Source organism: Anastrepha ludens, chromosome 3, assembly GCF_028408465.1.
Source record: "Anastrepha ludens isolate Willacy chromosome 3, idAnaLude1.1, whole genome shotgun sequence".
NCBI classification, from domain to species: Eukaryota; Metazoa; Arthropoda; class Insecta; order Diptera; family Tephritidae; genus Anastrepha; species Anastrepha ludens.
Genome location: NC_071499.1, coordinates 89,986,399 through 90,000,000, shown reverse-complemented (window position 1 = coordinate 90,000,000; position 13,602 = coordinate 89,986,399). Strand labels below are relative to the sequence as shown.

Below are 13,602 nucleotides of genomic sequence, written 5' to 3'. Positions count from 1 at the left end.
TTGTCAAAAAAGTCTTGCGGTATTTTTATTGAATTTTCAATTGTTCATAAAATTGGTTATAATAATGGGATTTAAGTCAAATATGCGCCGTTTTGTTCGATGACGAGTTCCCAACGAGATGCCAACTTCATAATGCCCCTCTTATAGAAGCTCGCTTCCCTATTGTCAAAAAACTCGGAGAGCCAATTTTCACAGGACTCTCTTGTGGACAACTTCCGACTACCAAGCTCGTTCGCCATGGACAGAAATAGGTAGTAATCACTTGGTGCGAGATCCGGACTATACGGTGGATGCAAAAGAACCTCCCATCCGAGCTCCCGGAGCTTCTGGCGCGTCACCAAAGATGTGTGTGTCCTGGCGTTGTCCTGATGGAAGACAATTCGGCCTCTGTTGATCAAAGATGGCCTCTTCTGCATGAGTGCTGCATTCAAGTGGTCCAGTTGTTGGCAGTACAGGTTCGAATTGAGCGTTTGGCCATAGGGGAGCAGCTCATAGTGGATGATTCCCTGCCAATCCCACCAAACACACAGAAGAACCTTCCTGGCCGTAAATCCAGGCTTGGCCACCGTCTGGGAAGCTTCCCCGCTTTTCGACCACGACCGTTTGCGCTTCACGTTGTCGTAAGTGACCCACTTTTCATCGCCAGTCACCATCCGCTTCAAAAACGGGTCGATTTTGTTGCGATTCAGAAGCGATTCGCATGCATCCATACGGGCAAAAATGTTGTTTTGCGTCAAGTCGTGTGGCACCCATACATCGAGCTTCTTTTTGAATCCAAGCTTCTTCAAATGGTTTATAACGGTTTGATGACTCATGCCCAGCTCTTGGCCGATGCTACGACTGCTACTAAGCCGGTCTCTTTCCATCAATTCAGCGATTTTATCGCAATTTTTGACGACAGGCCTTCCGGACCGTGGCGCATCTTCGATCACCTCTGCACCAGAACGAAAACGTTGAAACCATCGTTGTGCGAGGGAAATGGAAACTGTATCGGGTCCATAAACTGCACAAATTTTATTGGCAGCATGAGATGCATTTTTGCCTTTATCGTAGTAGTACTGTAAAATATGCCGTATTTTCTCTTTATTTTGCTCCATGTTTGCGACGCTGTAACTCACGAACGACTAAAAGCAAACAACAATTAATCAAACACGTGTTAGCACGTGAAAAGAGCTTTCCAAAAAGCTCTAGCGTAAACCGATGCGTCGAATACAACTAGAACTACGCGCTTGCAAAAACAAGCTTGCGGAAATACCGCAAGACTTTTTTGACAACCTTTACATAATATAAAATAATATAAATAATTGGCTCTTAAACCTATTTGTGGTGACTGCCTTGATGTTATTCCACAAATAGAGCGACCTACAGTTTTACGCCGACTTCCAACGGCAAATAATCTTTTATGAGCAGCATTTTCATGGCAGAAATACATTCGGAGGTTTGTTATTGCCTTCTAAGGGGCGACCGCTATTAGAAAAAACGTTTTCTATCATTCCCGAAGTTTTGAACCAGGGCACTAGCGAATGGTAGGCAAGCACGGCTACGGCAATCCTGGACGTTTTGAAATCCATTATCTAAAAATTAACGCAAGTTTCATACTCTTTTGTCGCGACGACAATGAATTTGATTTTGGGCTTGGTTTCAATCTCCACTGAAACTTTAAAGTTATAGTAGTGTTTGTGTTTTAACACTAGATTTACCAGCTGCTTGAATATACCTTTTTCTAACAAAACCTGTCAAAATTACTGGTATTTAAAAGAAGTTCTTATTTGCCTTAAAAAATTGACAAAATAAGTTGAATAATATTTGTTGTAATACATTTACATACCATGCATTTTCAACACATAGAAACTTGCACCAGTCATTTTGACTGGAACTGGCATAAGTGCCAATAACAAAAAACGTTATTTGTTACGAATATATAAAAAAAATAATATAAAGTTCATAAAACTGATTCTTTAATTATAGCTACAAAAGGCATGATATCTTTACGGAAATAATATACTACACGCAGCAAGTATTTTGAATTTAAATTGGCTGCTGCTTGGTTTAGTCGGTGTGAAAATTTGATTATCTCCTCGGGAGAATTTAAATATCTTATCGACATGATGAAGTGGGGTTCGTTTAGAAAGCAGCCTTGGTAAATTTTTGTATAAATATGTGTAATATTTTATTATTTCTTAAAATCTGAGTTCTTGTTTTAACATATCCTAAGTTATGACAAAACTAATAAGCCACTCAGACACTTGTAAATATCCAAATACTGTCTCTTCGAAAGCTCTTCAAACATGATCGTTCTGCAAAGCATGTTCCTTACAAACACTATTAAAGTAATACAAGGTAAGCCAAGTAAGCCCAACATGACCAACCAAAATGTTAAACACAAATGACCCTTTCATTGCTATATTATTTCTATTTGTATTTTTGCAACTCGTAATTGAATTATTGGAAATTCATAATAGATGTAAAAGGTTTTTCAAAAATGACGCCTAGATGCTTAATTCCTAGAGGGTACCCTTTTTATGTAATTTTCGGCATTTGTCAAGTAACCAGTTGTACAATTTTATACAAATACATAGAACAATGCTTTAAAATTCTTGAAATTTATTTTGAATATGGTCGATTTTTAAGACAAAATTGGTAATTTTTTTGGTGCAAATAATCATTCGAATGAGTCGACAATTCAAAGTATGGGGAAAGAATTTGAAGAAACTATCTGTCGCGGATAGAAAAAGGACTGGCAGACCAAAACTGGACGAACTGTAGATAAAACGCCCTAAACCGTCAATATCTGTATCGTGCAAAATGGTAGACATTTGTGATAATTCATGCAAAGTGTAAAGATTTCTATAAATTTCAATAAGTTAATATAGATATATAAGAAAAGTAAAACAAATGATTATTAAAAGAGTACCCTGTACTTATCACTACATTCGCCATTAAAACTATTTTTAAATGCCAAATGGAAACGTTCGTTAGACTGAAATTTTTACACATTCATTAGCTGTTAATTATGGCCCAAACTAACTGTTAATTTATATGTTTTTGCCCGCTAACACAATGTTAATTGACGCCCCGCTATGACCGTTGTCATCGCTTGGCTTTAACGAACCAAAAACCAAAGTTGAATGAAAGAAAATAAAAAATATACTTCCCTTTTACGATTTTTGGCGAATGCAGCACTCATCAAATTTGGTCAGCGGTAGCCAGCCATTTAAGCAAAATAGGTAATTCACGGCGTTCAGCCAGTTTAAAAAGGCACAAAAACAAAGCAAGTGTGTCAGCCAGTGAGACACATAATTTTATACGATTAGCTATTATTTATTTCGTTTAAAAGTTACGGAGTCGTGTGACAGAAATGCATTTATGAGCAATAGTTAAATTTATTATTATACGTGTGACAGCTTCTATTATCAATATGTACGTATGTATGTGTGTCTTTTCTTAAAACATATGTTGCTTTAATATTGTACGAGTATGCTAGTTTTTTTTAAGTACAAATTGCTTTTACAAAATACGTAATGAATGAGATTGTAAATATTTATTGGCTTAACAAAAATAAATATTGACTGAAAATGTTTATTACATCACTTTCTCTTTCCCTGTAATTATATATTGCATACTTTTTATTCAACAGAGAGGCTAAAAACTTAATTTTTTATCAACGGTGGGAAAGGAAACGAATTATTGCATTGTCACACAAGATTTTATTGGATGCCAATAGGTTGTAATTAATGCGTAGTAGCTATTAACGTAATTTGTATGTAGATGGCCTAACGGATATCAGCCTTTATCGCCTCCTTGAGCTAATTGCATACGAGTACTAGTTGTTTACATAAGTCAAATGGACTACGCACTTCGTCAGTAATATATATACATACCTATAAGTACAAAGCACTAAAAAAATTCACTTTGCTCACTTTTTTATAAGTGGTTTAGAAATTGAACAACTGTATGCGGACCTTCGCACAGCAAGAAAATTGATTAATGAAAACGAAAAAAGTTAGGACTCATTAAAGGTCTGTTTTCGCAATTTGAGTGTGAATCAGCAATTGAGAGAGATTTTTTGTTTCTCACATGCCCGAAGGCGACTTTTTCTTTAGGCTAGTTTGTGAAATGTTATGTCAGCCAACGTAACTGAATGGATTTGAATGTGACTACTATTCGGTAGGGCTCGGTCTCGAAACCTTTTGTGAGCATGAAACACTAAATGATAGAAACGGTTTTTCTAATAGCGGTTGGCGGTCGGCGCTTGGCAGGCAATGGCAGGCCTTCTGAGTGCATTTCTGCCATGGAAAATCTTTTCATAAAAAAACCATCTGCTTTTAGGAGGCTGTATAAAGCTACAGGTGCCTTCATTTGTACAACAAAATACATACATACAAAATACATGCACATCACAAATTGAAGAAAGAGCTCGACCAAACACCCAGCAAAGGATGTATGCTGAAACTATATACATACATTTGTAGAAATTCAATTAAAACATACTGACTGGGCGGCGAATATGTTTTATATAGTCGTCTTAAAACGCAGCTGTCCACGAAGTCGGTAAGTCTTGTGAGCGTGATGCCTACTTCGCTGTTTGTCGCATTAAGTCGTCATCATTTTGTGCCGAATAATCGTCATTTGCGGGAAGTGTTGATCTTCCTCTTTCATTCGAAAAAAACGTCGGCTGAAGCGCATCGAGAGCTACAAAAAGTTTATGGAGATGCTGCTTTAAGTGAAACAACGTGCCGAGACTGGTTCCGTCGCTTCACAGACGGTGATTTTAATGTTGACGACCGTTCGCGTGAAGGAAGGCCAAAAACCTTCGAAGGCGCTAAATTGGAGGCATTGCTCAATAAGGATCAGTGTCAAATGCAAGAAGAGCTTGCTTCAGTATTAGGAGTTACTCGCCAATCCATTTCCAAACGATTACATGCTTTGGGAATGATTCAGAAACAGGGGATTTGAGTTCCTTATAAGTTAAAACCAAGGGATGTTGAACGCCGTTTTTTCAAGTGTGAACAACTGCTCCAACGGCAAAAAAGGAAGGATTTTCTTCATTACAGCAATCCAAAGAAAATAAAGGTTATGCTATGTATTTGGTGGGACCAAGTTGGTGTTATTTATTATGAACTGTTAAAACCAAGCGAAACCATCACTGGGGATCGGTATCGACTTTAATTGATGCGATTGAGCCGAGCACTGCGTGAGAAGCGGACGCAATACGCGGAGAGGCATGGAAAAGTGATTCTACTGCATGACAACGCTCCTCCTCACGTTGCCAAAACCGTTAAAACCTACCTGGAAACACTGAAATGGGGACTCCTACCCCACTCGCCATATTCTCCAGATATTGCGCCGTCCGATTATCACCTGTTCCGATCGATGGCACATGGACTAGCTGACTAGCAGTTCGATTCATGTGAAGACATCAAAAATGGCTTGATCCGTGGATAGCCTCAAAAGATGAATAGTTTTACCGCGACAGTATACGAGATCTAGCAGAAATTTGGGAAAAAGTAGTAGCCAGGGACGTGATTCACTTGTAACTTAGTTTCGTGTTTGAAATCCTATAAGGCCTTTCAACGTTTTTTTTTTATTTAACAATTGTGTGAAAGTACTACTTCAACAAATAAATGAAATATTTTTTTATGTTTAAATACTATTTGTCAATGAAATTCTAACGGTGAGCTTTTTACAAATTTAAATTCTAATGGTACCTGTTTTCGATAATACATAGTACAGGGTCTGGCACTCGAAGGGTAACTTACTTCAGACCGCTCGCGCAGCTGATGCACGGGCATCAGTTATCTGTTAGTTGACTAATGACAGTCCAGAGTATTGCTTACAAAGACGCGGACGCATTTTACCGAGAGTAAACGCGAAAAAAGAAAATCTGTAATGGGCGATCAAGCCTTACAAAATCCGAAAGGCGCATGATCTCACACCAAAGCAAGCAGCAACAATTCAGACTTGAGAGGCGAAGACGAGAAAATTTTCCCGACCGTTCAAATACAGGAAAAAATAAAGGAGCAAGGAATGGAATCAGACAGGTGGAAAAAAGGAAGCAGTGGCTTTGGATTAGAGGATGACGACCAACAGTGCAACTTACGTTCGTATTAACCACTTCAAGCTACTGATGATGGTATTTAAACCCGCAATATGCGCAGGTTTAGCGAAAAAGTGAGAGCCCAGATATCTAAACCTTTGCCCGACGTCCTCCAGACAGCTTCTGCAGAAAGAACTTGAAGCAATCCCAAGCCTCACCGCATCTACACGCAACTGACAATGTCCGGTAAGGATACCCCATAAATTCGAGTGTTGCGGCTTTGTTACATCCCCGGAGTTATAACCTCGAGGCCAAAAATAGGGCGTCCTCTTAAATTAACAGGAAGGAACAATAAAAGCGCAGTATTATAATATTGTAAGGAAAGATATAAAGAGAACTTCTTCAAAAGTGAAACATGAAGTAATGGATAAGTTTCAAAAATATAAAAGTGTTTCAATTGCCGGAAGACTTTTAAGAAAACCCGTTTATCATGGAAGAAAGTAATTTTCGAAAATAAGCTTGCATACAAGCCCCCAGAACTTTGAAAATGGGTTATTTTTTAGATGGAATCAATTTTGCATTGTTGGTATAAAAGGAAGAAAAATTGTGTGGAGGAAGGCTAGTATGGCGCTGGATAAATAAAAAGTATTAACAAAAGTGAAATATGGTGGTGGTGGGGTGATGGTATGGTGTGTGACAGACAGTTGATGGCTTGGGAAAATTCAGTTTACAGATTCAACAATGGTAAGCTTGCTTATTTGGATAAGCAAAATTATGGCAAAGCGTTGAGATGCTGGGGCTTTCAATAAGACAACAGCCCCAAGGATACGGCCCATAAATTAAAGCAATAGCTTTTCAATAATACCCCCAAACTATCGACAACAATCACCAGATTTTAACCCTATTAAACACTTTTGGCCGCTTCTGGAAAGAAATACAAGGAAACACCAAATTACAAGCAAAGAGGTATTGAAGGATGTTATGTGGGAGAAGTGGGAGAAGATTACTATCGAAGAGACCACCAAATTGGTAAACTCTATGCAAAATAGACCTAGAGAATTGTTAAAATGTCGTGGGTATCCAACAATTTACTAAAAACGTGCATATTTTTGAATATTTAAAATCTTTAATTTTAAATGACAGTAGACTTTTGACTTTTAACTTTTGCGTTAAATAAAAATAAAATCTATTATTTATTTGCTAAATGATGTGATATAATTATGCGTTTTCTTCAATAAATTAAATGTCGTTATGTTCGTTAAAATAAGAAAAATGTATTTTAAAAACATAAAATCTGTTTTTCATGTTACTTTTTTAACTACCAAGGAAGAAGGGTAGACTTATTACACTAAGTGTAAGTAGATCTTAAATAATCAAGCTCTTAAAATTTAATACGATCGTTAATAACTTTATAGTTCTACGAAAATGAACCAAACATTTTTTTGTCCTTATAGACACTGTCCGGACTGCTAGTTTTTATTAATATCATTTCTTTTCCTAGCTTCCTAATGATCTCGTAAAGACAATATTTTTTTCTCCCAACCAAAACTTTCGGTCTTCAATACCAAGCCTCAAAAAATTAGAATGACATTTCTGATTGCTTGATTTATTATTTTCGGTACTATATCGGGTTTTCTAATACTGGTGTTATTGGTGAATGGATTGCGCTATCGAGTGATGATTAACGATTTTTTATGGCCAGAATTGGATGGTATTGATCTGGACAACGTTTATTTTCAACAAAACGGCGCTACGTGCCACCAAGTAACGAAACCATTGATAGTTTACGGGAAAAGTTTCCGGAGCGTGTTATCTCTCGAAGAGGTGATCACAATTAGCCACCGAGATCTTGTGATTTAACACCTTGTGATTTTTTTCTTTGGAGCCACGTGAAAGAGAAGGTCTACGGCAACAGCCCAGGGTCGAATCAAGACCTCAAAGATGGAATTCGTGAGGCTATCGAGGGCATAGGGCATCCACTTGGCAATTCGGTTAAGGAAAATTTCATGAAAAGGATATTGTCCTCTAAGCATGGTCGTGGTGGTCATTTGCCTGATTTTATTCCCACTATTACCGGCATACCTTCCTCTTTGTCATGAAATAAACATAAACTCGTTTATATTAAAAAGGAGAATTTGTTTTTGGAATATCAAAATCTTATATCTTATAGTTTTCAATTTGTTTGCAATTTGTTTGACCTTTGCTAAGAGAGTTCGCAAAGACCGAAACACATTTGACTTTACTCCATGAGCTCATAATCGTAAGCGCCGACTCTACGTCACTGCTATTTAAGAGGAGATACTCCATATTACTCATACTAAAATTTGCCATATGAACGTTTAAGGACCAAAGTTGAGGGACACAGTTGAGCTGAAAGAGTCCTTGACAAAACATTACAATTAAAGTTTTGTTATATGATCAAAAATGCATGAAGTCCGTTCTACTAACGAATTGAGTTTAACAAAGTTTTATGATCTATCGCAAGTTCCAGGTTCCATCACAAAAGTTTCCAATATCTAAGCGCTATCTGATCAAATTAATCAAACTGATCGAGGATTCAACACGCTCTGAGATCATCTTGTTATACTTCTGTCTAGCAAAGGATTTTTATCTAATGTCAAGCTAAGTGTTAAACAAAAATAATCGTACGACAGAGACAAAAAATTATATGGTAGTTATGGGCGACTACCACTCACACTCTATGAAATCAATATTTTTTATACAAACATTTTTCAGTCAGCTAATACTATTTTGCGATTGGCCGTATGACAAAGTCAGATGGTTTGAATAAATTTGTACAAGACCTATATGGCAGTCACTGTGATGAATATACGGCGGTAGTGGCATTGTGGCGCGGAACGAAAAGGCTGTAAAGGCTAGTTGGCTAATCTGTCTAAGGCTAAGTCTAAGCTTTGGCTACTACATATCGGCCCCTTTACGAAAGAAGAATGAATGGCAAATTTTCCAATCCTGAGTTAATGGGTCGACTTGATTCAACGTTCGATTCGCTATGCTATACCAAAACTCAGAATCCATGCGTACAAGGAAACCAAACTCCATTTCCTAAAGTTTTCATTTTCATTTACATTAATGTTTCATGTTTCGTACCCCCATAAAATCACTCTATCGGAAGATTTATAATTTTTTCAAATGGCGTCGTACGTCAATCATATTTGACACTTGTGAATTAGACAGCTGCAATATAAAAACAGACAAGCATTGGGACGCGTAAGGTCCAAATAAAACTTTCAAACACTCAAAATATTTTTTGATTTAGTAAAAGTTACAATACTTAAAACAAAATTAGATGATTAAATTTGCGCCACCACCGTAATGACGAATTCATTACTTGCGAGGTTTTTGGCCAATCTTCTGCTCCAATTTGTGATGCATGATTTTTTGTAGAACTGCATTCTTTGCCATATCTGAGCGTCACATGGTTTTGTTGTAAAACATTTCCATGGCTGAAGTGCATTTGGAGGATTTCCAATGGCTGCATGCAGCTACTGCTTTTAGAAACATTTTTTGCAACGTTGAGCTGCTCGTGTGGTATACACAAGTTCACTCTACTGTGGCAGCTAGTTTTACAATATCAGCATAAGCAGCAATACCAGCAGAGAAAACTAGCAAACTTTAACTCGGGTACCTCGAGGGAATGAGCTCTTTGTTCTTACAATAACTCAGTATCTGTTCTCATTAAGAAGAAGAGATTGCGAAATGGAAAATTTCAACTCGTCTACTAAGTGAAAGAACACATTTAAATTTTAAAATAGTAAGCTATGGAAGTGCGATATAATTGTAACTTCACTTAACCTTAAATAAGTATGTATGAGTGCAAATACGGTTGAGGAAGTCGAGCTAAAAAGTGAAAATTGACACTAGCTAATGAACTAAGTACGCAAAGTTGTTTATGTGCACAGTTAAGTACATACAAAACTACTTATACATAAATACGCACTTAACTCAAGTATTTAGTTATTTTATACACTAGAACTTAGTACTCATATTAACATATGCAAATTATTATCCACTCACCTTCTTTGGTAATAGCTTCCGTATCGCATTCATCACTATCATCTTTGGGCTCAAATTCGACCTGCGAAGTAACGACATCATAGAAATTAACACGTGTCACGTGGCGAACAAAATCAGTGGTATTAGTATTAGTGTTATAGTTGTAATTCGTATTGGCTGGTGGCGATTGTTGTTGCATTGGAGGAGTAGAATAAGCAGCATGCGGAAAAGAAGAAAGCGAGTGGGTTGGTGTAATGTGCTGACACCATTGATAACTGGAGGGGCCAGATTGTTGTGATGGAGGAACAGACCAACGTGCCTTAGACGCTTTTGATGCTTTGGACGCATCCACGCGTGCGTCCGATCTTCTGCGTGTCGCACCGGTGAGCGGTGTGCTCGATGCGGCAGCAGGTGTATGGGTTGCGCCACTTCTAGGCGGCTTTGGCAGCGGATTCGTGCACAAGTGGTGAGGGTGTTGACGAGCATGCTCTGCGCCACACCAACGTCTATAATAGGAACTGTAGGGTGGTTGACTCTTCGGCAAGGGAGGGGGTAATGGAGGTATTGTTGAGCCTGTTGCTTCAGGTTCGAGCTGTGCACCGATTGCTCTTTTGTGAGCTTTCCCTGGGGGTGGAGAAGCTGGTGGTGATGGTGGCGGTGGCGGTGAGACAATAATTCTGGGCAGATATTGTTGACCAGACATTTTTCTTGTGCGCTCTTCGTAACCGCGCCCGCCCTCTCTGGTGTATGCACGTTTCGCATAATGTGCGCTCGTAACGTTCGGATGTCTGTCGCGTTCGCTGGTGTTTCTTCTTTTCTCACTACACAAATGACTAGAATGTTGTGCTGTTGTTTTGTAGGGTTTGGCTTGTGCTTGGGCTTTTTCATGCAGCGATTGCGCTCGATGGCGATGTTGACGTTGCTGATCGTATTCGGTAGAATTGTGGAGATGCTGCTGGCGTTGATGGTGCTGTTGAAATGCAATTGCCGTTGGTGCCGGTGGTTGGGGTGGTTGATAGTGTTGATATGTTGCTTCGTTTGGCAGTGGTATTGCTTTATTGACGGTATAGATGGTGGGTATGACGGTATCGCCGGTCGATGTGGTCGATACAGTGCTGCTATCGTTCGATCCTCCATCACAGCCATTGGTTGTTGTTGTTGTGTATGATGGTTGTGGTGTTGGTGGCGGCGGCGATAGTAGTAGAATCACCACCATTCGATCATTTGTAAAACATTAATGTACTCTCTCACAAATTACGAACATTCCAATTTCTTATTTAGTTTTCTTTGTTTTTATTTTTATGCATTAAGTATTTTTCTCCTTTTCATGGTTAGGCGATTAGATAGAGTCTACGTGAAATTTTCACTAAAAATTTTAATTTAAAATAAAAACATTTTATCTGCCATATTTTGTTCTAAGTTCTCTTTTGAACGGTCACAACTTCTTGCAACTGATTTATTTTAACAGCACTTGCTTGTTTTGGAAATACGCGTTTGCAACAGGCAGCGGAAGTCAAGCTTATCTACAGATGTGTAAGTTCCATGCTCATTTTCATTTTCGTTATAATTTTTGCCCTCAGTTTTCAGTAAACTATTCCACATGTACACATGTGCATATGTATATGCATATGGTTGGTTTTATGAAAGAATGTCATAACACAAAATAGTGTTAGTGGTGGTTAGTATGCATAAATAACCATCAGTGTGAAAAAATTCATGGCGATATCTATTAAGTTCTCTAATTTGTCCATGGATAAAAATTCGAATATAAGTTTAATTGCTTAGAGAGACATAGTAAATCGAAAAAATTGAAGTCATTTGAAATTTTTTGATTTTTTGAGTTATGACATTCTTCCAGCAAACGCGAGATATGTATATTATAATAATAGCAACATCAACATCAACATCAACATAAACAAAAACCAAAAGCAACAAAACTTGAAATGGTACCATCCCAAGCTCATAAAAATCTTAAGAATATAAATACCCAGTTAACAGTGGCGAATAAACCCAACAGCGCGTGTCCTAAATAAAAGTGAATTTGTGAACAACAGTTACACAAATTTTCTGGTAGAAAATGCTGTTAAAAGTTCAACCTGCACCCGTTTTCTTTTATTATTTGTCAAATGTTATTTTATTCTTTGTCAGAACTTTCGCTTGTAGATAAATAGCTACTTATTACTTAGAAGTACCACAAGTGATACTGACCTATGGAGTAAATATGAAATTTTTGGGTGAACTATTTGGAAACGATTGCGCACAATGCACATAAACGTTTTTGGCTGCTTCTTCTGGAGTTACGCATGCCAATTACAAACACCAAATGAGACTAAATCCATTTCCACTTGGTCTATTTAGCGCAGCGGATGCTTTTCTCTTCCCCAGCAGCAGGCACCGCAACGAATACTGTCAAGACTGTAGAGTTTGTTGTTTTTATCTACGTACTTCTCGTACACATGATCACTATGGGCCTATGTCTATGCATAAAGTAATTGAATTAGAATTAATCAATCAACTTTACTAATTTGCTGATGCAACTAACAAATGTAGACTTTAAACTATGAGAGCCGAAGTGCAAATCTATGCGAGTTAGCGGCAAATAAGAACTCTATGTTGAGGACAGTGAACACTTCGCTACACATATTTTTTATTAATTAATATATTCGCTTTCTGATTCGCTACAAATGTTGCTCCCTTTTCTATGTTAGTAATCAAGTAAAAGTGACTTAAAGAGCTCTATTCCATTTATGACGCCTTCTTTTCTTCCCTAAGTGCAGATTGCGGAATAAATAATGGTCGCATGGTACCAAGGCAGGCGAATACCGTAAATGGTGGCACGGAATAATTTGCTTTTCTGTAAGAAAAGATGAGATCGATTTTATGGCCATCTGTAGCACAATTAGCAAAACTCATGTATTGAACTTATGAACACTTCAAATCTCGGTGAAAATGCGATAGAAAAATCTGTGGTCACAAGGAATAATACCTTAGTCAAAAGAAAGCCTTAGCCTTAAGAAAGATGAGGCAGTTTACTACTACTAGTACTAGTAAACACACACATGGGTACAAATTGTTGTTAATAGATGGAGCTGCAGTGCTTTAACATTTAATAACTTAAATATTTTTCAAACGATTTTGTCACATAAGCAAAATTTATTTAGAATATTCTATATTCGATTTATTTCAAATTAGTTTTCAATACAATTTCGTTTAAATGACCACCTCCGTTCGATGCGCGAAAAGCAGCTGTTCTTCCAGCACTTCTTGCTTATAGCAGTTTTTTTGGTTCGTGTCATAATTTTTAAGTTCATCAATGGTCTTCAACTAGCAAGCGTAAATTCTACCACAAAACAGTCTGGTAGCTTTAAATTTGAGCATATTGAGTCCCCTCGAAATTATAATTTATCGACACAACCTGTCCAGAAGCTAGCGCTGCAATAGCTCGAATGAGTTTTTGCGTGACTACCATTCGGCAAAGCCCGTTCTCGAAGCTCACCGTAGGCTCAAAACCTAGGTTGGCAATGGCAAACTTTTGCCATGAAAAAGCTTTT

At 37.8% G+C, this 13,602-nt stretch overlaps 1 protein-coding gene across 8 annotated transcripts in view; it reads right to left on the bottom strand.

The window, feature by feature from the left end:
- LOC128858430 (uncharacterized) overlaps positions 1 to 13,602 on the bottom strand; it is a 137,388-nt gene that overhangs the window by 49,863 nt on the left and 73,923 nt on the right. For 6 of the 8 annotated variants that reach the window (XM_054094696.1, XM_054094697.1, XM_054094699.1 and 3 more), the window contains exon 2: positions 10,073 to 11,417. In XM_054094696.1, the coding sequence (XP_053950671.1) occupies positions 10,073 to 11,267 (1,195 nt within the window). In that variant the 5' untranslated portion in view covers positions 11,268 to 11,417. The remainder of the gene's footprint in view (positions 1 to 10,072; positions 11,418 to 13,602) is intronic. The other 2 variants (XM_054094702.1, XM_054094700.1) reach the window with 2 other exon arrangements.